At 38.0% G+C, this 26468-nt stretch overlaps 2 protein-coding genes across 3 annotated transcripts; one reads left to right on the top strand and one right to left on the bottom strand.

Moving 5' to 3' along the window:
* The first annotated feature begins 14 nt into the window (after positions 1–14).
* kiaa0513 (KIAA0513 ortholog) lies at positions 15–15555 on the top strand. 2 transcript variants are annotated; one of them, XM_027161548.2, is made up of 13 exons: positions 15–147; positions 4126–4556; positions 5064–5163; positions 5447–5520; positions 6103–6173; positions 6788–6992; positions 7157–7197; positions 8371–8449; positions 9082–9159; positions 9825–9854; positions 11743–11823; positions 11949–12043; positions 13748–15555. In XM_027161548.2, exons 2-13 carry the CDS (start codon positions 4195–4197, stop codon positions 13795–13797), a joined length of 1266 nt encoding a protein of 421 aa, XP_027017349.2. In that variant the 5' UTR covers positions 15–147; positions 4126–4194; the 3' UTR covers positions 13798–15555. The 2 variants fall into 2 exon arrangements, with proteins under 2 accessions (XP_027017349.2, XP_027017350.2); XM_027161549.2 differs by lacking the exon at positions 9825–9854.
* Positions 15556–22948: 7393 nt separating this feature from the next.
* Positions 22949–25744, bottom strand: foxl1 (forkhead box L1). The gene has a single exon (XM_027161299.2). The coding sequence runs from the start codon at positions 25307–25309 to the stop codon at positions 24179–24181; it is 1131 nt and encodes a 376-aa protein (XP_027017100.1). The 5' UTR covers positions 25310–25744; the 3' UTR covers positions 22949–24178.
* Positions 25745–26468: the final 724 nt, after the last annotated feature.

The following is a 26468-nucleotide window of genomic DNA, read 5'->3' as shown; positions in this document are numbered from 1 at the left end:
CTGTGCACGAGCGTCACGTGATTTGCTGGCGTCATTGGATTCCCGTCCTCCTAAGCGATCGAGCGTACTGCGCATGCGTGCGCCTTGACTACTGAGACAAGCGTAGACGCTGCCGAGAAAACGATACGCAGCTTCACCTGACTTCGGGTAAGTTTCACCTATTCAACCTTAGTGAGAAAGCGAAACGCATCGGTTACACAAAAACACATAGTTTGCTTGGGTGTATGTTGTCATTTTTGTTTTGCACCGGATTGCGTTTTACTCAATTTACTCAGCTGAATTTGTGAGACAGCTGATCTGAACACGACCAGGACGTTCAGATGTAACTCTCACACGAACCACAGACTTGTCTGTTTCCACTTGTGTTAGCTATATATGATGCATGTCTTGTTTATTGCCCTTCTATAACAACATATACGGAGATTGCGTTGTGTTGACAGTGTTGTGGGCGTGGCTTCACAAAATTATGGGCGAGGCTTCGCAGCATTGTGGGCGGGTCCTTCATTAGTTTCAATTCTTAATAAATGCATTTTTAATTTGAATAGAAATTTGGTGACCAGTGAATAATACTGAAATATCCACGTCAATAAGCACAAGTCTGTATATATGAAGCATCATTTTTTTATTTAAGTTCACAAATTTAGGTTTACAATTTCGGTTTTCAGGTATACAGATAATCTACGATTCATCTACTCAAATCTAGTCACATCTCACAACTTATTCATACATATGGCTGTCCTGTTTAGTGGGTCTCCTTTCCTGGTACATGGTGTTCCCAGGATGCATAAAAAAATAGGTGTTATGCACAGTTACATCTTTTCTCTACAATTCTACAGGCTTCTTTGTTGAATCTGTTGGTTTAGAATGTAGGTCTGTCTAAACAACTTGTTGAGATTGTAATGAACATTTACCATGGGAAGGAAAGTTCTCAAAACACATGTTCTCAAAACACCTGGGTGCATAAAATCCCTCCTCCCCTGTGCTTTTCCTGTTTGGGAATTACTTCACTATTCCTGCAGGAAGTGTCGAAGTGCATCGATTAACAATTGTAGCCAACATACTTGCTGAAGTGAACTTCCGTCCCAGACATAATCCTTCTTTCGTTTATCTTAAATCTTGTCCTCGGGTTGCTGCTCTGATGTGTGCCCAGCTGCTGTAGTGTTTAGACTTATCATGAAACCCTGTTGCTACATTGGTTTCCATTTCAAGGCTGTAGTTTGATAAATCGAGAGTGAAAGATACGCTAAACATGAAGGTTGGCTTCAGTCTTAAAATAAGAAAAGAAGCACACATCACACATACCACAATGTTATGAATTTTTCTGCACAATAATTAAATTTGACTAATTAAGGAACTCTCACCACATGCTATAAAGCATACACCTGTGGTGGAGAATAAAAAATGTTCACCCTGAGACAGAATATGTTCCGAATATGTCTTTTATTGTCAGTCATATATATGTATATAAGATGAGTGTTTTTAGAACACAGGATGTGGAATGTTTTTCAGAAAGCGACATCATGCTTTAGTTTCATTCTGTCTAAAGGAGTCAGCGAGCAAATAATAGTTTAAATAGAGAAAATATTTGAAAAGAACATCTATGTATTACAGCTGTTTAAAAAATCCATGAATAAGGATGACAGTACTGAAAGCTACAAACATTGTAATAGCAATGGTGAACCATGGATGTACATGATAACAGACATAAAATATATCATTACTTTAAGCTCTCTTTGAAGAATGGTTTTGTTTATGTAATTCCACTTTCTCCACAAGTCTGAATCACACAGACTGACAACATAAACAGAATACATGTTCTTGATGCAGTCTGTTATAAATTTCAGAAAACAAATTTACTGGGATCTTAAAGGATGTCTGTAATCACATGCCACAGAAAAAGGGGATGTTTTTTTCTTAAATATAAAAGTTAAAAAGTGTACTCTATAAGTGCAATCAGAGATTTAATAATTAAATTAAGAATTAAAAAGTGGCAGACTGCCTTTGGTACACCCGAACTTCTCTCCATCCAACATAAAAACTCCTTTTGGATTGCAAGAAGAATTGGTGGACAGATGTAGCAGCAATGCTGGACAGCATCCTTTATTCATTTGCTTGGAATGCTTAAGACTCCCTTCATTCTTAAACAAGCAGTCAGTTTCTTTCCTCAGCCTATACAGTTTCAGGTTAATGATGCAAAACTTTCTGTTAGGGGTTAATATGCCGTTCAACACACACATCACCAAGCATAAGAGTGATACGACTGAAAATCTATTTAGACAGTTACTCTACCTACTTACTCTAAATGTAAAATAGCAGACTGACTGAAATCTCTTGCTTTTATGACACTCTGACGATGGCAGTGATGAAATGAGTTGGATTTCCTGAGGGGAAGTGAATGAACATGTTGCCTAACAGGGCACATGTATCACTATATAAGATCAAAAGTTATGTGGTGAGAAAATATTTTCTCATCGCCCATAGCATAGGGTTCAATGCAACGGATGACTTTATTTATTTATTTTTTTAATACTTAAATATAAACCAGGGTTTGTTTAATCAGCATCAGTACACATAATTAATCTGTATGCTAAACATAGATAGATAGATAGATAGATAGATAGATAGATAGATAGATAGATAGATAGATAGATAGATAGATAGATAGATAGATAGATAGATAGATAGATCTTTTAAAGATGAATTTTAAATATTAAAAGTCTAAACTGCAATCAACATGGTGATGTAGAAAGCAGCATTTTTTGAAAATCCCTTATTTTCAAAGCCATTTGAACACTCTGACCTTGCTTGCTGCTGAGTACACTACCAATTTACCCCTCCTCCCTCTCTCCCATCACCCGAGGCTATTTCGTCTCTCGTTCACTCTGCACCCATCTATTCTCCCTGTCTCGCTCTGCTGCTCACCCTTCATCTACTGTCCTCCTTTGATCTTTTTTTGGCTTAGAAACCCACAGATCTGGCACCCACACACCCACTCCTACTCTCTAGCCTCTCATCTCAAGGGCTGGTAGTAATGGGGTACAAACATGGAGGCGTTGATGGACAGAGGATAAAGAGAATGTGGGCTGGAGATAGAGGATTGGGAGTTACTGAAAGGTGTTGTTTGTAGATGCTGTTTGACTCTGTGTTTTTAGCGGAGACATGGCAGTACGAGGTTTGGCATCATGTTTAATGAACACTGACACCATATTAGCTGCTTTTGCCCCGAGACCTTCTCTTTGGTCAGTTTTGTTTTTTTGTGTCTCAGCCAAGTCACGCTTCTGCAGTACTGCGTTATATAACCGCACAGTCCCGGAGCCATCCTCTGTTGCCTTGACAGTGTAAGGGGGGTGTTGTTTATGACTGCACTCTGACGCTTAGAGAACATAGGACGAACATAGTTTAGAAGATCTCAGGATTGTTTTATATACAGTTAGTGAATTATTTATTATATACTTTGTTCAGTGAAATAATGTTTGCTGCTTTACTTTCAACTAATTTTCACTATTTTTGAAGGTGCTTTTGCTATTCAGAATTTTATTTTCATGTATATAAGTACATGTGTGTGTGTTTAGTACCAAATGAAATGTCAAAATTGAAGTGTTTTCCCAAGTTTCCACACATGTTTCAGATGTTCACATCACTTCTACAGGAAATTGATGGCTCTCATGCACAAAATGAAGAAACTGTCTATGCTGTTTATATCCTCTTATCAATACACATTTCCCTACCATGATGTGTTTCCTTAAAGGAAGACTTATTCTTATTATCGCTGTAGAAATTCCTAGTGCACTTTAGGAGAAATTGAAAACATCATTTAAGCTGGAAAATATGTTTGGTCAATATAACCAACACACTGGCAGAAACCATACTGTCTGTCTTTATGCACCACAGACATAATTACCCATGGCTTCTGCAATGGACTTTTGAAACCGCTGAGATTTCTTATTGAGACATCTTTTTAAGAGGCTTAGTTTGCTTGTGCTCAGCATTGTGTAACGTGTTAGTCACCCACTGAAAACAGTGGCACTTTATTGGAATAAAGGAAAACAAGCCATAAAACAGAGCACGTATTATTTTAAATATAACTTGTATGATGATATAATGAGCTTTCTATTGCTTCCTCAGGTTCAGCTTCTGGGAGGGGAACCAGGAAGAATCAATTTAAATCAGATTCTTCTGCCCTCTTTTAACACTATGGAGGGGCCTGCAGTGGAAAACCTCATAGACTTTGACATACCTTCCAGCACAGAAGTGACCGCACCCACAACCATTGGTCCACCTGACTTGTTATCAGCTGAGCCTCTTGTCCCAGAGACTGTGTCTGAGCTCCCAAAGCCCATGGCCCCAAGACCAGCTGTGTACGAAAAAGAGGTAGATGCTGAAGACAGCGATGTCACAGAGTCTGCAGACAGTGAGAATGACACCACCGATTCACCCTCTCACACTTCTAACTCCCGCCGCTCATCTTCATCATCCAATCACAGTGCTGAAGACGCTGATGTAGCTGAACGGCGAGAATTCATGAAAGCTTATGTAGAGAAGTTGTTTCACGGAAGGTGAGGAAGTGATGTTGATTTTAAATTTAAAGTCTCTTCTCATCTCTTTCCTTTTTTGAATGCTGTATGGATGTGAACATTTTGATGAAATGATTTCTAGATTAAAACTGTGCACTTAGAGCCTGGAGGAATAAAGTGTTTAGCTACAGAGTCAGTATGAAACTACAGGCATGTGATCGTCAGCCACTGATGTTCTGGGAAAAAAGGTCTGAGGAATAAGATAACATGAATGTCTCGTAGAGTTTTTTAAGAAGTATTAAAGAGATGCGTTTACAATAATAAAAAGCAAAAATTGTGTGGGGAAAGAACCAAACAATCAAAGATATTGATGTGTTTGGACTTTGTTATTTTTTTAAAAACAATATGGCCCCGTATCTATATTAGCAATATAATTTTATTTATTTATTTATTTATTTATTTATTTATTTATTTATTTATTGCTTTTTAACATTTTTATTAATTGATCTGTCTCTTTGTTTTCTCTCTCACCCTCCCGCTCTGTTTCAGGGAGGACTTTGACCAGGAGGAGAAAGCCCGCTTCGGCGAGTTGTGTAGTGGAGAAAACGGCAAGGGAAGGGAGTGGTTTGCAAAATACGTCAGTGTGCAGGTGTGAGAAGGGGAGAAGCTCTTCAGACCAAGTCTAAAAGTTTATGTTTAGCATATACACACAGTACATTAGAGCATTTGTGTAGCTCTTACCAAGTAAACTAGGTCCAACAGAGTACACACAAACATATATTGTTTGTTACTTCAAAGCTTTCCATGCATATCCCAGTTAAAAGCAAGTAGTTGGCTTCATAGCAGCTGTATGTTATATTTGATGTATATGATATATGACCCACTAATATTTGGGATCTATGAGCATAACAAAATTATTTGGTTTATTTCAGCGCTGCAACTCAAAGTGTGTGACTGAGCAGACCTTTTACCGACTGGTGCAGTCTTTTGCAGTCGTCCTGTTTGAGTAAGTGTGTAAAAAAAATCCTCAGTAAATCTGTGCAACTTGGCTGAGATTCTAGGGACAAGCTGCTGGTTGTGTGGCTCAATAAACCTTTAGTAACACCACGGTTTCTCCTCTCCAGCTAATATTGCAAAGAGATTGTAAGAACATAGCATTTTTTCTAAGTTAATCATTTGTATTCATTTCCTTATTACTAAATCCCTCAGTTTTTACCCTCAACAAGCATTATTTATGGAAGCGAAGCATGTAATTATTTTTGAAATGCCAGGAATAATAATCAGTGCTCTGGTCCAGCTTCTCTATGTCTCTCGTTGTGTAGTTGAGAATGAATGATATTACTGTTAGCTCTTGGTTAGTTTGTCCTAAATTGGAGTCTGATGATCAAACTGAGCGGATAGTGGGTTTATTTATGCTTTATTTGGACAAACAGTCATGCAGCTTTGCTGGCATTCATTCCACAAGTTAATTTCCTGAAGCTTTCCTCTAGAGTCAATATTTGTACATGTACAGTATGTGCGTGGGTTAAATTTGATTTTGCATTACTACCCTGACCTTCATCTGACCTCTGTTTTAACCGACTGTCAGATGCTACCAGATGGATGATTACAGCCCTGCCAAGCACTTAATGACCATGTGCTTCACCTACTATTACATCGGTAAGACCTGGAAGAAAGGGAGTGTTCTTGAATGGGCATGTGTATTTTAATGAATTTGAATTTAATTTGAAAGTGGGTCAAATGAAAACCTCAAAAGTGCAACACAAATTAAAACTGAATCAAAACATTTTCTAGAGAAATCCGGGTGCTTGTTAATTCCCAGAACACATGCACTGAACGAATCAAAGATTATGTAGGAATATTATACATATATACATATTTACGGTGTATTTACAATGTATTTTTTTCAAAATGTTTTCTTTTGTTCTTTTGACCCTATTAAACCAGATTTGTGACTTTGAAATACCTTTTTAAATACCATGTTAACTCATTTAATAGCCCTTCATAGCCCTTCATCAATCTCAGTCTTTAAGAGTTTTAGTTATTCATTTAAAAAACAATGGCATGTTTTTACAATTATTTTTAAAAATGTCACGTAAAGGAAATAAGTTATTTTAGTCTCTCCACATTGTTCTGTGAATACTGTGTGTGTGTGTGTGTGTGGGTGGGTTTGTGTGTGTGTGTTTGTGTGTGTGTTTGTGTGCGTGTTTGAGTGTGTGTGTGTTTGTTTGTACGTGCGATCACATTTAGTATGTTAATCCACCATCTCTCAGGGAAGACACAGCTGTCACCTACAGAGCTCCTGGAAAAGCCAAGTGCAGGCTTTGACTCATATCTGCGCAACAGCAAGGTCTGGCTATCAGGCAAGAAAGACATCGCTGGGAAATTGTTAAAAAACACGACAGCTAAGACGGACATGAAAAGCTTTTTTGGAGGCCTGGAGAGCAAGATCAGAGGCCCGACTGCCCGAAAAAATGAGTGAGGAGCGGCACCCTTGCTGAGACATTACTATTTCTCTCATCAATTTCACTGAAAATGCTGCATATTCAAATCACTATTTAGCACTTAAATGGGTCATGACTAATACACCTCAGTTCTTGGTCTCTTTCAGACATCCTTTTTTCTACCCGTTTTGTCCACAGAGAGTCAGAGAGTCCAACAGAAGGCAAGCCTAAAGAACCAGGTAAATCATTTATATCTATGTTTTTTAATTTACTCAGATTACCAGAACTCATGAAGTCAAGAGATGGTTTCATGTCTTTCCCCTACAGTATTTTACATAGAATCCACACCAGGCACGGAAGTGACACGTGTTAGACCAAAGTCGGGCCAGCTGTATTTACAGCACAGTTTACTTTGGTACATAACATTGGATAGCAGGGCAGTGAACTAACAGCATGTTTGCTTATACTCTAGTTGCTCAGTTTGTTATATTGGTATCATGTTATCAGCTCAGAGGATCTTGTCCACTGGACAAATCACTGTCCAGTCACATGTTTTGGTTGCCCAGAAATCTAATTGGGCTACGATAAAAAGTGCTGGGGCCTAATAACATGTAATAACATGCTGGTGAGTTAGTGAGCTAGTTAACTCTATTAATAACGGGAAATTAATGCATATATGATCGTTGTGTTTAAGCCGGTAACCCGGTTTAAGTGTTTCAATAGTTCTCCATTTACCTGATTCTGAAAACTTTGCTCTGCCTCAGAAAAAAATCAATCAAACATCAAGCTAAATTGCACTGTAGCCAACAAATGAGGTATGTTGCACCACAGAGAGCCGCATTATGTTTGAACAAGTTCATGAGTCCATGTGTCCAGTCTACTACTGTTCAATAAAGACCAGACCAGACATGAATGATGTCTATTTGTACCAGGGCTACTGTTTTGTCCACCTTTTCAGCTATACATTATATGTTTAAATTTAGATTAACTACAGATATTAGTGTTTATGCTTTACTGAATTGTACAAGTGAAGTTAAAAAAAGGTGTGATGTGTTTAAAGAAAATACAGGAACAGGACAGACAGGATTTGTTACAGAGCAGGTGAGAAAGGACTGAAAAGTTACTTGGGATCAGATTTGTTATGTACAGATGCATTTAAAGACAGACCACTAAAATAACAGCCCAGTAACACTTTTGGTATAAATTTGCCTTTAGTGCATGTGCACATGTCCATGAGTGTTTTAGCTTTTAGTGAATCCTGATGGATACATTTGTCAATTCTAAATTTCTTGCTTTCTAAATCGATTGCTCTGTCTTTTAAACTCATAGCTAATGAGCAGTCCTTGTGCCTGACTAATTCTTAGACGAGTGTGATGAGTGTGTGTAAATGTGTGTTTTCTCATCTGCTACAGCTTCACCACCTGCATCTCCAGACAAGAAAAAAGGAGAGAAGATATACTTGTACACACACCTGAAACAGCAACCAATCTGGTGCGTGATTCACTTGTCATCTTCATTTTTTTTTAAAGCCGCAGAGGCAGAGTGTTCAAACTGTGTCCATGAATTCTTATAAGGTTTTGTTTCAGTAATGTTTGGTCAAAATAAAAACTTTTTTGTTTCTGGTCGTTATCACTTTTATACCAATGTTCTGTCAAATCTCAAAGCAGATTGTTCAGCAGATGTTGATGAATTTTTTCTGAAAGTAATGCCAGTTATAAGATCATAGATGTTGTAGATGATGTACTTTTCAGGTTCTCAGTCACCTGAAAGGCTTTTTTTTTTTGTTTTGTTTTTTGTTTTTTTGTTTTGTTTTTTTTTGTTTTGGGAGGTAAGTAAATAGATTGAGGGAACGACTTTTATAGCTATTATAATGTAACTAGTAACTAGAACAGACATACCACCACTGTAAGCTGAACATGAACACATAAAAGCACACTTCAGTAATTAATAACTGTGCTATAACAAGAGATAAGCATTTCAGGAAGGGCTGTTATGTGAAAATAACCAGCTTCAGGTTATTAACAGTACCAGTGTATCACGTTGGGTCATATGACACCACTCTGTTCATAGGAATATGATCTTCAACCTTCACATAGTTAACGATGCTTTTTTTTTGTTCAAAGGCAAACATTAAGATTTTGGAATGCTGCCTTTTTCGATGCGGTGCACTGTGAGAGGAACAAGAGGTCCCCCACAACGAGGTGAGAGTATCTGTAAAAAAAATAAAATGAATAAATAAATTAAATATAAATATTCCATGTATTTTGAGTAAAATTTCCATTCTGCTTCTGCGTTAATGTATTAAAGAGTGACAGGGTTTGTATGTACCAACTATGCAGAGCTGCACTGCTGCACCCAATGACATTTTTACACACCTCATTTATAATGAAAGGATTAACAGGTTGCTTCAGGTTTGTTCAACCAGTGGCCTTGAGAACTGGAATTGCCACGAGGTGTGTGATTCCGGGGTGTGACTCTATAAACATTTCAGATCATGTGATGTTTGTGAACAAGCATTAGTGACTAAGGTCATGAGATTGCACAAGTTTGAAGAGGATTTTGGTGCCTAGTAATTAGGTACATTGTCTGTCTTAGTGTGAAGTGTGTGTGTGTGTGTGTGTGTGTGTGTGTTTGTGTTTGTGTGTGTAAGCGTGCGTGTGTCTTCTACATACTTGCATTCGGTCTGATTCTTGCCTTGCTCTCTGAGCTCACTCTGTCCCCATAGTAGACACTGCTGCACCAATCTGCTCAAACGACCTCTCTCCCTCTCTCTCTCTCTCTCTCTCTCTCTCTCTCTCTCTTTCTCTTTCTCTTCCTGCATGCAATTTTAACTCTTTATCTCCATGTGCCTTGCTGCCTCACACAGGCGGACAGCTGAGGAGGAGAAAGACGAGAGGTCTGTTGTTCATTCTGTCTGCTCTACCAGACACCACTAGGCAGAAAAAGGCCACAGAGAAATAAAAACGAAAGCAATAAGTCTCAGTTCGGGTGCGGCAAATTGCAAGGGTTTAGGGGAAGTTTTGGATGTCTTGTAAAGCAAGAGGCTCTGTCTTAGATATTCATAGTGTACAGTTGCACCGAAAACTGCAGAGTCATCAGACTTTTTTCTGGCAGGAAGTTGTGCACTAAACTGATAACAGTGAAAAGCCAAACAAAACGCTTAGTGGTTTGAGACAGAGTAGTAGTGTCCATCTTGCCTCATATTTTGTATATTTAAAAATGAAGAGTCTTTGTGTTTATTTTGTTTCCACTTACTGCACTAAATTCTGGTTGTATTTGGGAATTAGGTTGTCTCATGTATTTAGTACATTTGCAAATATATTAACAGAAATAGAAACTTCACTATCACATTAAAAAACATTGCCTTTCCTGTCCCGGTCCACTATTAACTACACTTGACTACCTTCATACTAAATTTTTTAATTTCTTATAACTTATTAGCTTTGCATTAACTTGTAAATCCATTAAACAGCTCAAAAATTGTTTTCTATGAGTCGTCCATTACAGGTTATGGAAACTCCATGTTTTAGCTCCACAGCTTTTACGCAACAATGTTACCTGAAAACATTCTCCCCTATGAAATATTCAGAATAGTTCACAAGTCACATGTTCAACAGGAAGTTGAGCATCGTCTGAATTTCCTGGAAGAAGTCTTTTCATTTTTGTTTGAATTGACAGTGACTGGCAAGGTGTTATTCTGACCATGTCCCAAATCAAATGTTAGCAAAGTAGTAGATAAAATGTCCTCCTGCTGTTAGCATGGATGTTGAGGCTATTCTGTGAAACTGCATTAGTGTCTCTCTAGCTCAGAATATTTTTGAAACAGTCCATTACATATCACATTTAAACTGTCCTTCCTTTGCTCATACTTGACATTCTTAAATGAATACACCAGTGCTGACTGACACTGAACATGTTGTGTGCATAACGTTTATTGAGGATTAAAGGAATGCTTCACTAATATCTTTGGATCCTGAGGCCATGATTTCTGGATAGTAGTGTCTGGCCTCTGCTTTTCCTTTGTGCATTTTTTGTGGATCATGCGCTAACTTGTAGTTGCATGTTTGCTGCGTACTGTGCAGGTCATCTGCATGCTACGTGTCCTTTCATTTTATGGACAATTTCCTACAACTTTTGGAAATACTAACCTTCTAAGGCCAAATAGAACATTTAATGGAACAGATGCATGCTAGAATCAGATCAGCAAACTGGAAGTATTACCACACAACTAAATAACTAACTAACTAAATAACTAACTAACTAAATGAGATGTGTTTAAGATCTTCGATTCATAAGAAGATATAGGGAGATTATAAGGAGTAAAGGTTTTGTTAGCTATTACAAAACTAGCATCCCAGGTTTTTAAGTAATTTGGATGACACCTCAGAAGAATTCTGCTTATTTTTTATTTTGCTGAATACATTTTACTTCATGTTGTTTAGTTATTAACCCTGACTGAATCTAACCACAAAACAATAGAATTAATCCTAAAAAACTGCTACTAAGCTCTGCTCAATTATGTGTGCATGGTTGCTAATATCAGGCTATTATTGTGTCATTTGTCTGGCCTTTTGCAATGTTTTTCATTGCTCATGAACCTTTTTTCTCATTACAACTTGCTATGGAATTAATCCTAACAAAATGAATTTTGAGTTTAAATGCACTAAACGAGAAAAAGTTCATGGCCGTGGTATACCCTGGCTGTGATTTTCCCCCATTTTTTGGCTTCCCTAAAATCACTGGAACTGTGAATGACCTCTAACCTCTGCCCTCAACCTCCTTAGGGAAAAGTGGTGTCACATGACCCAGGAAGAGAAAGACGACAGCTCCAGGATTGAAGAAAACATCACCTTTGGACAGCTGGGGTGAGTAAAGATCATCTTTAGAATGGTGCCATTTTGGATAAGAATAAGAGAGGGCCTTTAACTCTTCAATAGTGTTTTACATTTGTTTATTATTAATCATTGCTTTTTTGTTTGTCTGCTTATAGGACCTTCACACACAATATGATCGCCTTTGGATTGAGTAAGAAACTCTGCAATGACTTCCTCAAGAAGCAGGCAATTATTGGAAATCTGAATGAAGGTGAGACCCACAAATACACACACACACACACACACACACACACACACACACTCCACCAACCTTTTAAAGTGAAGTGAAGTGACGACACATACGGCTAAGTACGGTGACCCATACTCAGAACTCGTTCTCTGCATTTGACCCATCCAAAGTGCACACACACACAGCAGTGAACACACACACACCGTGAACACACACCCGGAGCAGTGGGCAGCCATTTATGCTGCGGCACCCGGGGAGCAGTTGGGGGGTTCGGTGCCTTGCTCAAGGGCACCTCAGTCGTGGCCGGCCCGAGACTCGAACCCACAACCTTAGGATTACGAGTCAGACTCTCTAACCATTAGGCCACGACTTGATGAAATGATTAACTTTTTTATTTTATTATATTTTCTGTGGATACTTCAGTTTTATAGTCAATGTACAGTATCTCACAGAAGTGAATACACCCCTCACAGTTTTGTAAATATTTTATTATATCCTTTAATGTGACAACACTATAGAAATGACACTTTGCTATAAAAAGTAGTGAGTGTACAGCTTGTATAACAGTGTCAATTTGCTGTCCCCTCAAAATAACTCAGCACACAGCCATTAATGTCTAAACCGCTGACCACAAATGTCTTAAGTGAAAATGTCCAAATTGTGCCTAATTAGCCATTTGCTAATGATGGCGTGGGCTATAAGAAGGTTGCCAAGACCCTGAAACTGAGCTGCAGCATGGCTGTCATCTCAGAAGGAAATCTCTTCTAAAGATGATGAACAAGAAAGCCCGCAAACAGTTTGGTGAAGACAAGCAGACTAAGGACATGGATTACTGGAACCATGCACTGTTTCCTGATGAGACCAAGATAAACTTATTTTGTTCATATGGTGTCAAGCGTGTGTGGTGGCAACCAGGTGATAAGTACAAATACATGTGTGTCTTGGCTACAGTCAAGCATGGTGGTGGGAGTGTCATAGTCTGGGGCTGCATGAGTGCTGCAGGCACTGGGGAGCTACAGTTCACTGAGAATGTCTCTGTGATGTCGTCATGGGGGAGTGGAAGAGGAATTCTCTGGCAACCTGGGACGCTCTGGTGAACTAAATGCCCAAGAGAGTTGAGGCAGTGCTAGAAAAATCTTTGCCACACAAAAAATTAACACTTTGGGCCCAATTTGGACATTTTCACTTGGTCAGGGGTTTAAATATTAATGGCTGTGTGTTGGAGTTATTTTGAGGGGGACAGCAAATTTACACTTTTATGCATGCTGTACACTCACTGCTATACATTATAGCAAAGTGTCATTTACAAAAAAGTGAGGTGTGTACTCACTTCTATGAGATGTCACAAAGTAGCTTTTACAGAAATATGCTTGTAGATATAGATCCAATGAGCAAGCCAGAAGTGACAGCAGTGAGGAAAAACTCCTTTAGTCAACACATGGTAGAAGTCCTGAGAGAAGCCAGACTCCTGAGGACACCGGATAGTGAGGTTATAAATCATTACTCTCCTGCAGCTGTGTACGATGGAGTCAAACAGTCCTAAGTGTGTTGAAAGGATGTTCACTGTGAGCATCCTGTGAATAGAAGTCTTTATGCTTACAGCAACATTTCTTCGATTCAAGTTGGAAGTATATAGGTAGGATTATCCTCAGAAGAAAGGGTGAGATTTGGGCATAAAGTAAAAGAAAAATGTATGTTTGTTCTCTTTTTCCTTTCCCATTTTAGAACAATACAAGTTGCTGACTGAGCATATTGAACAGATGGCAGTGGAGTGAATGGCAGCTACAGATGATTCCTATATCCTCCTGTTCTGTCCTACTGTTCGGTTCCCTAATGTACAACACCGTTCAGCGCCAGGTGGAAGCTTACTCCAGCCTTGCTCATTTATCCTACTGAGCACTGCTACAACCCACCTTCATTTGAACAATTTTTAATAGTCCAGCAACTGAAGTTAACATATCTAAGAGGTGGTAAAGACATTGCACTTACTTCAATGCTGCTCAGTGTAACTCGGTATACTACTGCTATGCTGCAGCACCATATCAGAACCTGACACATCAGTTATACTCTCAGTGGTTCGGTCTCATGCAGTTACCTGTTTATAATGTACTCAGCATTCAGTAATCTTTTCAATTGAGTTATTCCTGGAAGTGTCTTTATTGAGCTGGATCTGTAAATGTCTACATGCTGCAGTTCTGATACCCCTCATCCTATTCATACACTCTCTCGCTTTAAATAGTGACAAAATAAACAAATGTATGACAGGGCATTTAGGCTGTAATTCAAACATGTGACACACTCTGTCCAATTCTCGAACACGTTATCAGCTGCTCATGTGCACACTATCAAACACTTGTGATGGTGTGATATTGTGTGAGAGGAGGTGTGATTGATGGTGTGTGATTGGGAGGGTGTGTGTGTGTGTGTGTGTGTGTGTGTGTGTGTGTGTGCATGTGAGAGAGAGAGAGAGAGAGAGAGAGAGAGAGAGAGAGAGAGAGAGAGAGAGAGAGAGAGATGTCAAGTTTGAATTATGCTTATACAGATATCAATAAAAAATCTTTTGCCACAGGCTCAGCATTTCCAAACAGTTTATAGAGATTTTTTTTACTTGAAATGTGAGCCCCATATTATTTATGTTCAATACAGTATTAAATGCCTCCTGTATTATCCATGTTGTGCACGAAACTTTAGAGTTCTTTAAAACTCCAGTCTATCCAAAGTGCCTTTTACAAACTTCCCCCATGATGTGTCCTTGTTAAATTTTGGAAACATAAACCTCCAGTTTTACATATTTTATTCCCACACTCTATCTCATTTACTGTGTGGTTGTTTGAGATGTTTTATCCAGTTTTGCATTTGTCTGTAATCTACCTGCACTCCAAGTGTGTTGCAGTGTTTATGAGTTGCGAGCTGTAGTGCTGTGTAATGGCAGTTGTGTAGTGCAGTGTCGTGAAATGTAGTGTAGGGTAGGGTAGGGTAGGGTAGGGTAGTGTAGTGTAGTGTAGTGTAGTGTTGTACTGTGCTGCATTCAGTGTGCATGTGAATCCATAAGTGAATTGTGCGTCGCTGTAGTGTAATTTCATGTCTAGTCAGTAGAGGGCGATCGTGGTACTCCATCATAGCTGCTGAGCAGTGGAGGAGAAACAACCCTGTTGTTTTAGAAAGATTTATGTAACTAATGAAGTCTCCTTGCATGAGGATAAGGTAAGGTTAATAAATATAATGAACAGTTTGTATATACAGAGATTTTATGATAATATTGCATTTTGCATTGCTACCCGACTGGTTCCCAAAGGGATCACTGGATTGTCAAATGTTTCATTTATCTATCTAAGTGTATATGTTGACACATGGTGCCTGGATGTTTAATGGATAGTACATCCATTTTGTTGGGAAAATGTGTGCTTTGCTAATCCTGTTTGTCTCTCTAATGTACTGTGAATGCTTTGCTTTAACACCCTTTTGTTTCCTGTTGGAATTTACCTGTTAGACCATGCCTGTTATGTGCTAATAATAAAAGATGTCTATCCTGATTTATAGTCAACTTTTTTTAAATGAAAATACCCTATTTCATTTCTTTCAGTTTTATGGGTAGAGCACTTTTAACAACATACATAGCCACAAAGCAGCTTTATAGAACTCTACAGATGTAGATCTATATCTCTAAAAAACGCAAGCCAAATGCAACAGTGGCAATGAAAAGCTTCTTGAGACAACAACAGAAAAGACTTTAAGAGGAACCAGATTCGAACGATAGCCCATCCTCTTCTGTGTGGAATTCTAAACGATTACAGTAATTATATTTAACATTTTTAACACTAAGAAGTTCCTCCATCGTGGTTGATCCATGTTTCTTCACCAGATATTCCTTTATCGTTCCTGCATGTGTGCATGTGTTATTTTGTGAACATGTTTTCATGTGCCGGTGAGTGTGACCAGGCCGAGGCTGCTCAATGTGGGAGCGCTTAAGATTCGCTGGTTGAGGGAGCTGCCAAATGGCTGCCACGGCTGACTGAGAGAGTAAACAAACAACAGTCACACTGGCCTGCACTGATTGGACACACAGTCTTGAGCTGTGAAGTGCCAAAGCCTGGTGTCACACAGCAAGAACTCCAACACTGCTAATTAGTGCCAGACCTGGAGCTGAGCAAATACCTTTTTTGTCATGTATCACTACACACTAATCACATCCTGCACTTTCACCTTGCTCACCACTCCTTAGCATGTTTATTCCATGTGTTTATTTCTAATTAGTATCTCAGTCGAGTAAACACTGAAGTCTATTTCAAGGCTGAAGCGATGTGTTATATAAAAGCAGTATTTGACTTGGGAAGGGGATTTATTTTAGAGTGTGTGATTCAGTCATTTGGGTGGTCTCTGACACACAAGGTCCTGCTTTTTTAATGCATTTTACAATGGATATAACTCACTTTATGCTAGCAAGACAGTTCCCAAATGCATGGCATATTTGTATTTAATATAATATAATTATCACAACAATATGTTGCAAATTTTGTTTTTGTTATTTTTTGTCAACTTATTTGTACACAAAGAGGAGAATTGCTGTAAACCTGAACCATCTGCTTCTTCAATGCTCAATGTTCTTCTGAAGTTCACAACAAGCCTAGACTTTGACTTGGCACAAGTTGCACAAATGGTTTCTGATAGCCTTGGACCTCTTGACCTTGCTATGACCTGTCTGCACGGGTCACTGACACATAGCACGTGTAAGCCCCGGATCATATCTTGCACTATATAATATACTCATTATTCATTTACAAAGGAGGCTTTGCAACATGTAACATGTGAAAGAAGAACATGTATAAACATCTAGGCTGCTAATTAATTCAACCTTTAATTGGAATTGACAGATGATAGACACAGTATAAAAAAAAATTCCTCAGTTCATGGGTGGTCAGTTTTTAGATAAACGTGACGCAACAAGGGTGTCACGATTGCCTCGAGGCCAATGACCCAGTGCGCTTGGAAGCAAGCCAAGAAACAAACAGCGTACCGATTTTAAGCCAAACTGAGAGGCAGCTGCACTTTGGTCAACTAATGGCCTAACTATTACTAATAAAATAAATCTAATACGATTTCAGTTTAAAATTTATAGTAAACATTGTTACCGTCTGAATTTCTTTATACATTTTTCTCACACAGCGTAAACCACTGGGTCTGAGTAGATATTGTTAATGTTAATATTTTAAACATCGACTACATGGAGTTAAATATGTCAAATACAAATAAAAATGCTAATCTCTCGGCTCTTTTGGATTGCGTAGCTGATCCAAATATGGTTGTTTCTAATGCAAAATTCACTCAAATCCCAAATACTATGGTTTTTTATGTAAGAATTGGTTTGGCCCAAGTGACAAAACTTGCAAACTCACTAGTTTATTTCTAATGAGCTCTTTGTTTTTCATCGTTATATTTAATTTTCACAGTGTGATCTAGGAACCATATGTGTGAGTGGGATGGCTATTTATTGTGCTAACCTCATGTTACAGCTTTCCAGCCATGAAATTGTAAAAGGTATGTAAATATTCAATCTGCAGAGAGCTCCTGGTGACAAAAGAGCTTTTCAATATACGGTTTCACTGTTTTAAGTTATTCATCAAGGATAGGGATACCTGACTCTCAGCTGTGTCTCAGTGGCTGGGATTAATACAAGTCCATGTGTGTGGTTGCTATTATACGGGCATGTGCATATGCATGACCATGATCCGATCCTGAAGTGAGCCATGCAAACATAAAAATATAAATTTCTGTGAGTATTCTTTTCAGAGCTGTAATAATAATCCTTTTTGTGTGACCTAAAGAAATATTATTACTTTTCCAATGCTGTCTAATGTTACTATACTGTATGCGTTTGTGTAAAGTTATAGACTTACCACAGCAGATGTGACTTTGAATTATACCCTTACCTTGATTATTACATTTGAAGTTTATACAGTTCTGTGTGCTGTAACAGATATTTCGTGTACTGGAATATGTACATGTTTTGGCAAGCATGGTTTGGATCCATATATCCACTTAGTTCTTCTGATTGGTCATCTCTATCATATGATGAAATATTTCTATAGTAATAGGAGTGGTCTCATCCAAAATGACAGTGTCTCATTGACAGGGCACAAAGGAACAGTGAAAGGTTTGATAAGGATGAATCATACACAATGGTTTTGTCGTAACTCAGAGCCGGTCTCCAAGCCGACACATCGCAGGGTGATCTCCACACTTAGACTTTTTGGTTACTAAAGACTGTTTTGGTCCAGTTGAACACCTAAGAGAGTTTGGATTAATGTGTTAAACAGCACTTTTCACCACCAACATCTCAATGCCAGTTGAAGGAATATTTTGCAAACTATGGAGTTAATCCTAGCACATTTGCCTTGCACCTTTGGGGCTGGTTGTTTGATTCCTACCTCCACTGTATGTGTGTGGAGTTTCCATGTTCTCCCTGTGCTTCCTGGTGTTTCTCAAGGCACTCTGATTTTCTTCCCAGTTCCAAAGACATAGTAAGCTGAATGTCATCTTTAAATTGTCTGTGGTGTGTGTGTGTGTGTGTGACTGTGCCCTGTGGTGGATTGATACTTTGTCCAGGTTGTCTCCTGCCTTGTAGCCCCAAATCCCCTGGGATAGATTCCCTTTTGTTCCTTGGGACTCTGCGCAATTATAAGCGGTACAAAAAAGGATGGATGGATGGATGAAAGCTCACTTTGTCCCAGCAGCTAACTAAGACACTTTATGCTGATTTTCACATGTCTGTGCTATATCCTTTGTCATTTCTTCTTGTTCTGTTCTCCACACTTGGATAATGATGTATAAAACGGTGTGCCAGGAAGTGTAACCGGATTAGCAGTGAATGTTCCTCACAGCAATCCCATCAATCTTCATCACAGCCAGCCCACCCGCTGTACTGAGCACATATTTGGACAACTGAGGTCTGTTTATGTAGAGAGTGAAAATATATAACAAACAGCAAGATTAAACCCCTTTTGAAGGCACTGCTCTTAAAAATTATGATTTATTGCTGAATGGAGCTATGATTGCAGATTAAATGAAAGTGAAGACATTTCAAACAGTTAATATCTTATTTCTTCCTCTTAATTTCACCCTAATCAGACCTTAGCAACTTAATGTTAACTAACATTAACAACTTGAGTAGATGAGAAGGTCCAAGTTTGGCAAGAAACATGAAATTTACTATAAAGAAATCAGACTATTTGGAACCACAACCCACTAGTAACTAAGTTGTTTATGTTTATTTTTGTGATGTCTATATCTTTATCTACTGCTCATTTGAATAGAATTTAATTGAATTGAATGACTTTAATCCAAACCTCAATACGTCAAAAACAAATTGCCTATAAATAAAGATTCTGAAACATAGAAATGTTAAAGATAATTAAAAAAAACTCAACTTGATGTGTTCTGGTAGTAAACGCTCTATGGCCAATGTAATAGTACTCATTAGAATAACAATCCTATTATTTAAACAGACCGATTATGTTCATTAAATAAATGTGTCCCAAGGACATCAGTTTGGGGATGCAACCAAATTCAAATAAATTATTTGGAATGAACAGATAACATGCTTTAAATAGATACATATGCAGTTGTTTTTCAGTAAGCATGCCAAAAAATTTGAAACTATATTCTATTGGAACTTAGATACTGCAGGACGTAACAAAAATGGCAGTGACTGGGAGGTTTAAACTTTTGTGTGAGCCAGTAGTCAGTTGTGAAGCTCACAGGACAAACAAAGACCACATTCATTCAATATGATGTATCTTTAGTATCTCTAGGGCTCAAATGATTTAAATTAGACTACTTCTCTTGTACAGCAGGAAATATATCCAACAGAAACAAACAAAAAATATCCCAAGTTGAAAGCCATTTTGAACATTAAATGAGGTAGAGGTGATGTCACAGCGCACACTGCTGTCATTTGGTTTATTCTGAATCCGAAGTTTTCAGGTTTCGGCCACAGCCTATTTGTATTTAAATCCAAATCCAGATATTTGGAACACTAAACAAACACAGACGGTGGCATAGCTTACACCCTAATTACAGTCTTTCACATAAGCTCTTTCACCTGTGGCTAGGCATAATTTCACTACTCATGGTTATGAGGGTATGAGAAAGTCAAATATCTGCTGATAAAAAAGAGAAAAAAATGGGCTTGTGTAAAATAAATGTCAAATATTCACATCTTATGCATTCTGTTTTGTTATGAAAATGCTACTCAAATCTTCAGGATTCTTTCTTTCTTTTTTATTGTCTATTAGCTAGTCTATAGCAAAAAAAATCTCCTTGTCCTTGACAGCTTTCCCCCAGGGGCATTTGTGGTTATGACTGCAGAGAGGAAAAGTGGTCTGTTTCCCATCAAAAATAAATTTGAACGAAGGGATGATGCTCTCTAAGCCCTAAATGCAGATATTTTACACTTTAAACACTTTTGAGGATCATCTTTCTTTTCTATGTTTATTTTAATATGAAGTTGGTGAAAGAATAAACCCAAACTGAAAATGTTTTCCCTCTAATCTGCGGCCCATAAACTCTGAGCTGTCAAGAAAAACTTTTGCCATCTGTGATATCATACTCGTGGCTTTAGTATAACTGTTACACATAGCATGTAATACATCTTTAGACAAATGCAATGTTATTCATAATACTTATTTGAAAAAGGGAATTAGAGCATTTCAACAAAATAAACTAGATCAATTACTCTTATGGTCTTTGCATTGTCTGAATGGCAGATGTGTAGGTATTGCAGGCTTGGGTTCCTTAGCAAATGAAGGGATCTTGAATAAAAATTGTTATTTTAAATTTCTCATTATGAGAGTATTATATAAGAGATATGAGACCATTGAACCCATTTCATATAGACTAGCTCAAAAACCTAGAAATAGAATTAATAATATTAGATTAGTTATGTTAGGTGAATTTGCCTATATTTTGATATATTCTTCTTTTGCAGTACATATTGTCGATTAATAGATTACTGATTGGGTAATGAAACAAAACTGGTACAGTTTTGTAATGGAATTTTCATTCCAAGAAAAGAGCAGATAAGAACGCTTTGTCCTAGAAACAGTGAAGCTGTTGGGCTTTAGCTAGAGTGTCCAGTCCCACAGGAATATTTATATAAGGAAAACATTTAGCAGTTTTCCAGTTCTGCAAAAATGCAGATACATATTCCAGTTCAACGATTATACACATAGCATGAAGAAGTGGTCTTATTATGTGGTGGAGCATTATTCACTTGTCTATATGTATCTGATCATTGTATGATTCATAGACAGTATTTTTAAACAAATTCTCCTAAAAGGTACTACAGATACACATTCTTGTCATCTTGTCATACACATTCTTCTATCAAGTGAATTTTGCAGAACAAATCTGAGGTAAATGCATTGATATACAGAGCATTGTACCTTTACTTTACACTTTTGGTGACAATAAATGCATGATTCGCTTCATGATTTGCTTTACTTATAATCTTCAGACCCTTCACCTTTCACACATTTTTCACATGTAGTGCACATGACTTATTATTATTTTTTGTGTGTGATTTTTCTCACATAAATAATTATTTTTCACATAATCACATATCATTCACATGTGCATTGAAACTGACACTGATTCTCAATTTTTCACAATCACTCATTATTCACACAACCTCATGCAAAATCATACATCAAAACTTCTATAAGGGATTGTTTCATGAAATCATGTTCAGTCATTTGAATCCTTAAAGATGATGTATCTGAGAAATGAATGCGACAAAAATAGATATGTGTTTTGTTACAGAGGCACAAGAGTATATGCAATTCGATAATAATAATAATAATAATAATAATAATAATAATAATAATAATAATAATAATAATAATAATGAATAGTGCTGAGGTTTTGTGGTATATTTTGGATTTAAGGCATTTTATCACAGTGACACTTCAACAAATTGTATTAAAAGTCAGTGACAAAAAATGCAAGGTTTCCGATTAATTATTTTAATTTAATTTGTTGTCTGGTCAGACACAGTGAATGTTAAGTTGAACTATAAGTTAAATTAGTAAACGCTATAGTCACTTCATAGCCTGCTTTAAAGCTTCAGATTGAGAGAAGGGGAAACGTTCCTTTAAAGCACATCTGTGCAGGGGGATAGATGAGAGCCGCTGCGTCTAGCTCACTCCCAGCCTTCGGGTGGATGTCGCTCTATTTACACGTCTGACCAAAAGAATCCTATACACAGGAAATGCTTGTGAATGTGAGTCCCCCTTCTCAAATGTGGGGAAGTTTATTTATTTCCACAAGCATTCCTGATTTGCACTTTGTAAAGCTACACAGAGAGGCTGTGCAGCTGAATCAGACACATGGCTATATATAGTGGCATGGGATAAAGTGGGTACCCAAGGGGCTGGCTCTTGAGACTAAGATTAGATTTTATCACTAAAGATAAATCAAGACAAGAAATTCTCTATGAAACTGTCTACTGTCTGCATTTGTATTCAGGTCCAACTGTTGCTTTATGTTAAAATGATCTTTTGCCAAAATGTCCTTGCAAATAAAATATCAACATCATGAAATATTAAACTGAAAAAAGCTAAAGGTTGCTTTGAGAAAACAAATAATAGTATAATTGACATAATTGACGTTTAAATGCAATTACAATGAAAATGCTTAACATTAACAGCTATTTTAGGGCAGCTTGTTATAAGTGCATAGTTTAATATTTTATTAAAATTTAGCAAATAAGTGTAGGAACACAGTGTCAGCTAGTAATGCACAGACAGATCTTCTTTTAAATTAATATAATATAATATATAATATAATAACATAATCAATTCAAATTAAAATGAAAAAGATGTTTTAGAACATTTAGACACATTTCTAACAGAGATTACACATAAAAGGTTGTTGTGTAAAAAATATTTTATTTATACAATAAGTGTTATTTCTTGTGTCTCGGATTTTGTTCCACAAACATGTCACTCATTCACTCCTGTTATGTTTTTCCTCAGAAATGTTCCCAACTATTTGCATCCATGAAGTACTTAAGGAGCAAAGAAAAGCAACATACACAATACAATTTATCTTGTATTAACTTTACAAGAACTGAAAGGAGCATAATGAAATCAAATAAAGCTCAAATAAACATTTATATTTAAACAGCAACATCCATGAGGGATAATCCATCAGCCGAGATAACTACTGTCAGCCTTATGTGAACCTTTGAAGTGGACCACCCAGGTTGTGTCAAACAACAACAACAAAAATCAACAACAAATTCAACAACAATAATAATGATAATAATAATGATAATTATTATTATCATCATTATTATTATTATCATTATTATTATCATTATTATTATTATTATTTATGGCAGTTATTGAACTAAGCGATTGAAATAAGACCTAAGGTGTTTTTTGTGTCGTATGCCACAGCGCTGCCTGGTTTTTAATTCTGATTGATCAGAAGGCCATGGAAAATGATTTCTGGTTTCTTGATAACCCTGCTTCATTTCTGCATGTTGTTGTTTTCAAAAAAGAGACAATAGATGCTAGTGAGGGAGTAAGTACAGCTGGTGGAACATTGATGATAACAGGAACAATGTTCCATATGATTGAAAATAGCTATAAAAGGTTTATATGATGTGTCATTTCTTAATCAATTATAAATGCTTGGCTAATTGTAATTTACCGCTGTGGTATAAGAGCTATAAAACCCATCAGTACAACCACTAACACTCAGTTATTGGAAAATAATCAGCTTGGACCCAGATGAGTGTAGAAGTTAATTAAACACTGTAGATCTTAATTCACAAGTGTGAATGTCTAAGTCTCAGGCTCATTACCTGTGTTAATTGAAGTAAATGTTCTACTTTATGAGTTAAGCCAGCACTCTAAGGCTTCCTAACAACAGATTTCATTCGATGCTAGTGATTTTCATCACCTCCAGTTATTTAAACACATCCACATAGGCTATCAGAGCTTCTTCAACAGTTTTCATAAGCTGGATCAGGTGCGTTAGAACTCTAGGAGTCGACTCTGCGCTGCATTGATTCACTGCTTTTGGAGTTAACAACTGCTACAGATTTGAGTTTACATTCTCACTAAGCGGTCCCTTGTCGATATCTGTCATATCTCAGACTAATTTTTCACCACTCTTCTGAAATAGAGTTTCGGGCCACGCCAGGGAAATATAGGAGCACAGCGGGTAGGCTCTCGGATAGAGATGCGGCGCTTGCGCACCCGGAAGCAGCACTGACGCGAGCGCACGGTGACGCGTTTCCAGACACGCAGACTCTGAGCCTCCGCAGCTGCACCTGCGCTGGAGCCGGTTTACCTTTTTTGCTAAAATGCTATCTATGCTAAATTCTTTTGATTTGTCTGAAGTCTTCTTGCTGTCCATTAAATCTTTGGTGTCTCCCTTTAGAAGTTTCGCGGAACCCACATTCGGAGTGCCATCGGTGCTTTCTGCGCTCGTCGAATTCCCAGTGTGCATTTCGCGCACCTGTGGAGAGAGCAGTTGTGACTGATGCTTGGGCTTTGGCGAAGACGCGCTTTGGTCCCCAGTTAGGGAGCAGGAATGCAGACTGGTCGGATTTACACCACCAAACTGTTTCAGTGAGCTGGAAGGCGGGTAGCTCAGATACCCTCGAAGTGGACGTTCTTGGCCTTTGTGCTGAATTATCATTTCAGTCAGTGGCTTTTCATTATTCAGGGTTCCATCGTTCACATCCTGCGTTCCTGCGCAAATTTTAGTGATGCCCTGAGCCTGAGTAGTCGGACCCCGGCTTCGTTTGTGACTCGGTTTAGCATAGCTAGGCTCCTGCATTTTGGACTTCCTTTTCCTCCTCCTGTAGTTGCCGTTCTCAAACATGTCCAGGCACTTTGGGTCTAGAGTCCAGTAGCTGCCTTTTCCCGGGCGTCCTTTCTCCCTGGGCACTTTAATGAAGCAGTCATTCAGCGAGAGGTTGTGTCGAATGGAGTTCTGCCAGCCCTGTTTGTTGTCGTGATAAAACGGAAAGCGGTCCATAATAAACTGGTAGATGCCGCTCAGCGTTGCGCGTTTGCCCGGTGCGTTCTTGATGGCCATGGCGATGAGCGCGATGTAACTGTACGGAGGCTTCTGTGGAGGTTCCTGTCGGGCTGAGGCGAGTCCTAGTGCCGGTATCACGCCTCCCACTTCTCCACCATACAGATAGATCAGGGACGAATTGGCAAGGCTGAGACCCGCGGGTCCCTGCGATACCCGGCCGTGATACAAGTTCATGTTGTGTCCTCTTAAATGCGCACCGGTTTAGAGCTACTCGAGCTGCGGTCCATAGAGATGTCGCAAAGAAGCCCGAGAGTCAGTCAGTCTGGCTGTCCTACACTAGTCAGCAATGATAATTGTTGCACGTTTTGCTTTTTTATGTTGACTTAGCGCCGGAAAATAAATTGACTATGATAAACACTCGCTGTGTTTCTCTCAGCCCACCCACATTAATTAAAATTTCATTGCCCCAAAAGCCCCGTGTCTCCTTCTGCCTGCCTTCTCTCTTCCCGTGTGTCCCCTACCCACCAGCCAATGGTGAGCTCGGTTTATTCCCTCATTTGTTTATAGAATTAGTCTGTTGATAAGTCTGCCCACCCAAGTCGAATCAAGCTGTGTTTATTTGGAAAAAATTTCCGGGCACCCAATACATAAACGTGCTGATCTGATGTTTGAAAGATCACGTCCACCCCTCGACGCTGAGAGTTGCTCACACAGAGAGAACAAGCAAACAGGACAGAGCTTGTGCTCAGTTTCTCTGGTCTGCTCGAAAAGAAAACAAAGCATGAAAAGGAAACAACCTAAACAGTTCTTCTTATATGTCAGCTCCATAGATGTGGCGTTTTTTCACCAAACACCAAAAGCACAATTACAAATTAAATGGTTGCTTCAACTCATTTCATTTATGCTTTTAAAAAGATTGCATTCAGTTTGAATTAGGTGCTATACTCTTTTTATCAGAACATCACCAGATTAGTGCAGATTTCAGCTAAACCTGTTAAACCATTATCATTTGTGAATAATGTAATATAGGCAATATCTTTAGATCTACATTATGTATATATATATATATATATATATATATATATATATATATATATATATATATATATATATATATATATATATATATATAAAGCATCAATAATCAAACCTCAATCATTTGAACAAACATGGCAGTCATTTCCAAAAAAGGAGAACTTGGCAGGATTCTGGAGTAAACTATATTTTTGTGAATGTGCACATGATTCTGTATATTATGTATTTTCCTGTTTATAGGAGCAAGGGGGATTATAACAACTTTACAAGTGCACACAGCTGGCCCATGATTACATTACGTGTTTGGAGGTTTCAATGGATAAACTTAGAAGTTTTCCTGAGTTTGACTTTTCCATCC

The sequence above is a fragment of the Tachysurus fulvidraco genome, chromosome 13 (genome assembly GCF_022655615.1).
Source record: "Tachysurus fulvidraco isolate hzauxx_2018 chromosome 13, HZAU_PFXX_2.0, whole genome shotgun sequence".
Taxonomy (NCBI): Eukaryota; Metazoa; Chordata; class Actinopteri; order Siluriformes; family Bagridae; genus Tachysurus; species Tachysurus fulvidraco.
This window is presented reverse-complemented; position numbering and strand designations above follow the sequence as displayed.

Bases quoted from the DNA above. Each gene is read 5' to 3' on its own strand.
- kiaa0513 (XM_027161548.2), top strand. From the start codon at position 4,195: ATGGAGGGGCCTGCAGTGGAAAACCTCATAGACTTTGACATACCTTCC. The intron at 5,164-5,446 runs GTGTGAGAAGGG...GGTTTATTTCAG, and splicing joins CAAAATACGTCAGTGTGCAG to CGCTGCAACTCAAAGTGTGT. The intron at 12,044-13,747 runs GTGAGACCCACA...TTCCCATTTTAG, and splicing joins TATTGGAAATCTGAATGAAG to AACAATACAAGTTGCTGACT.
- foxl1 (XM_027161299.2), bottom strand. From the start codon at position 25,309: ATGAACTTGTATCACGGCCGGGTATCGCAGGGACCCGCGGGTCTCAGC.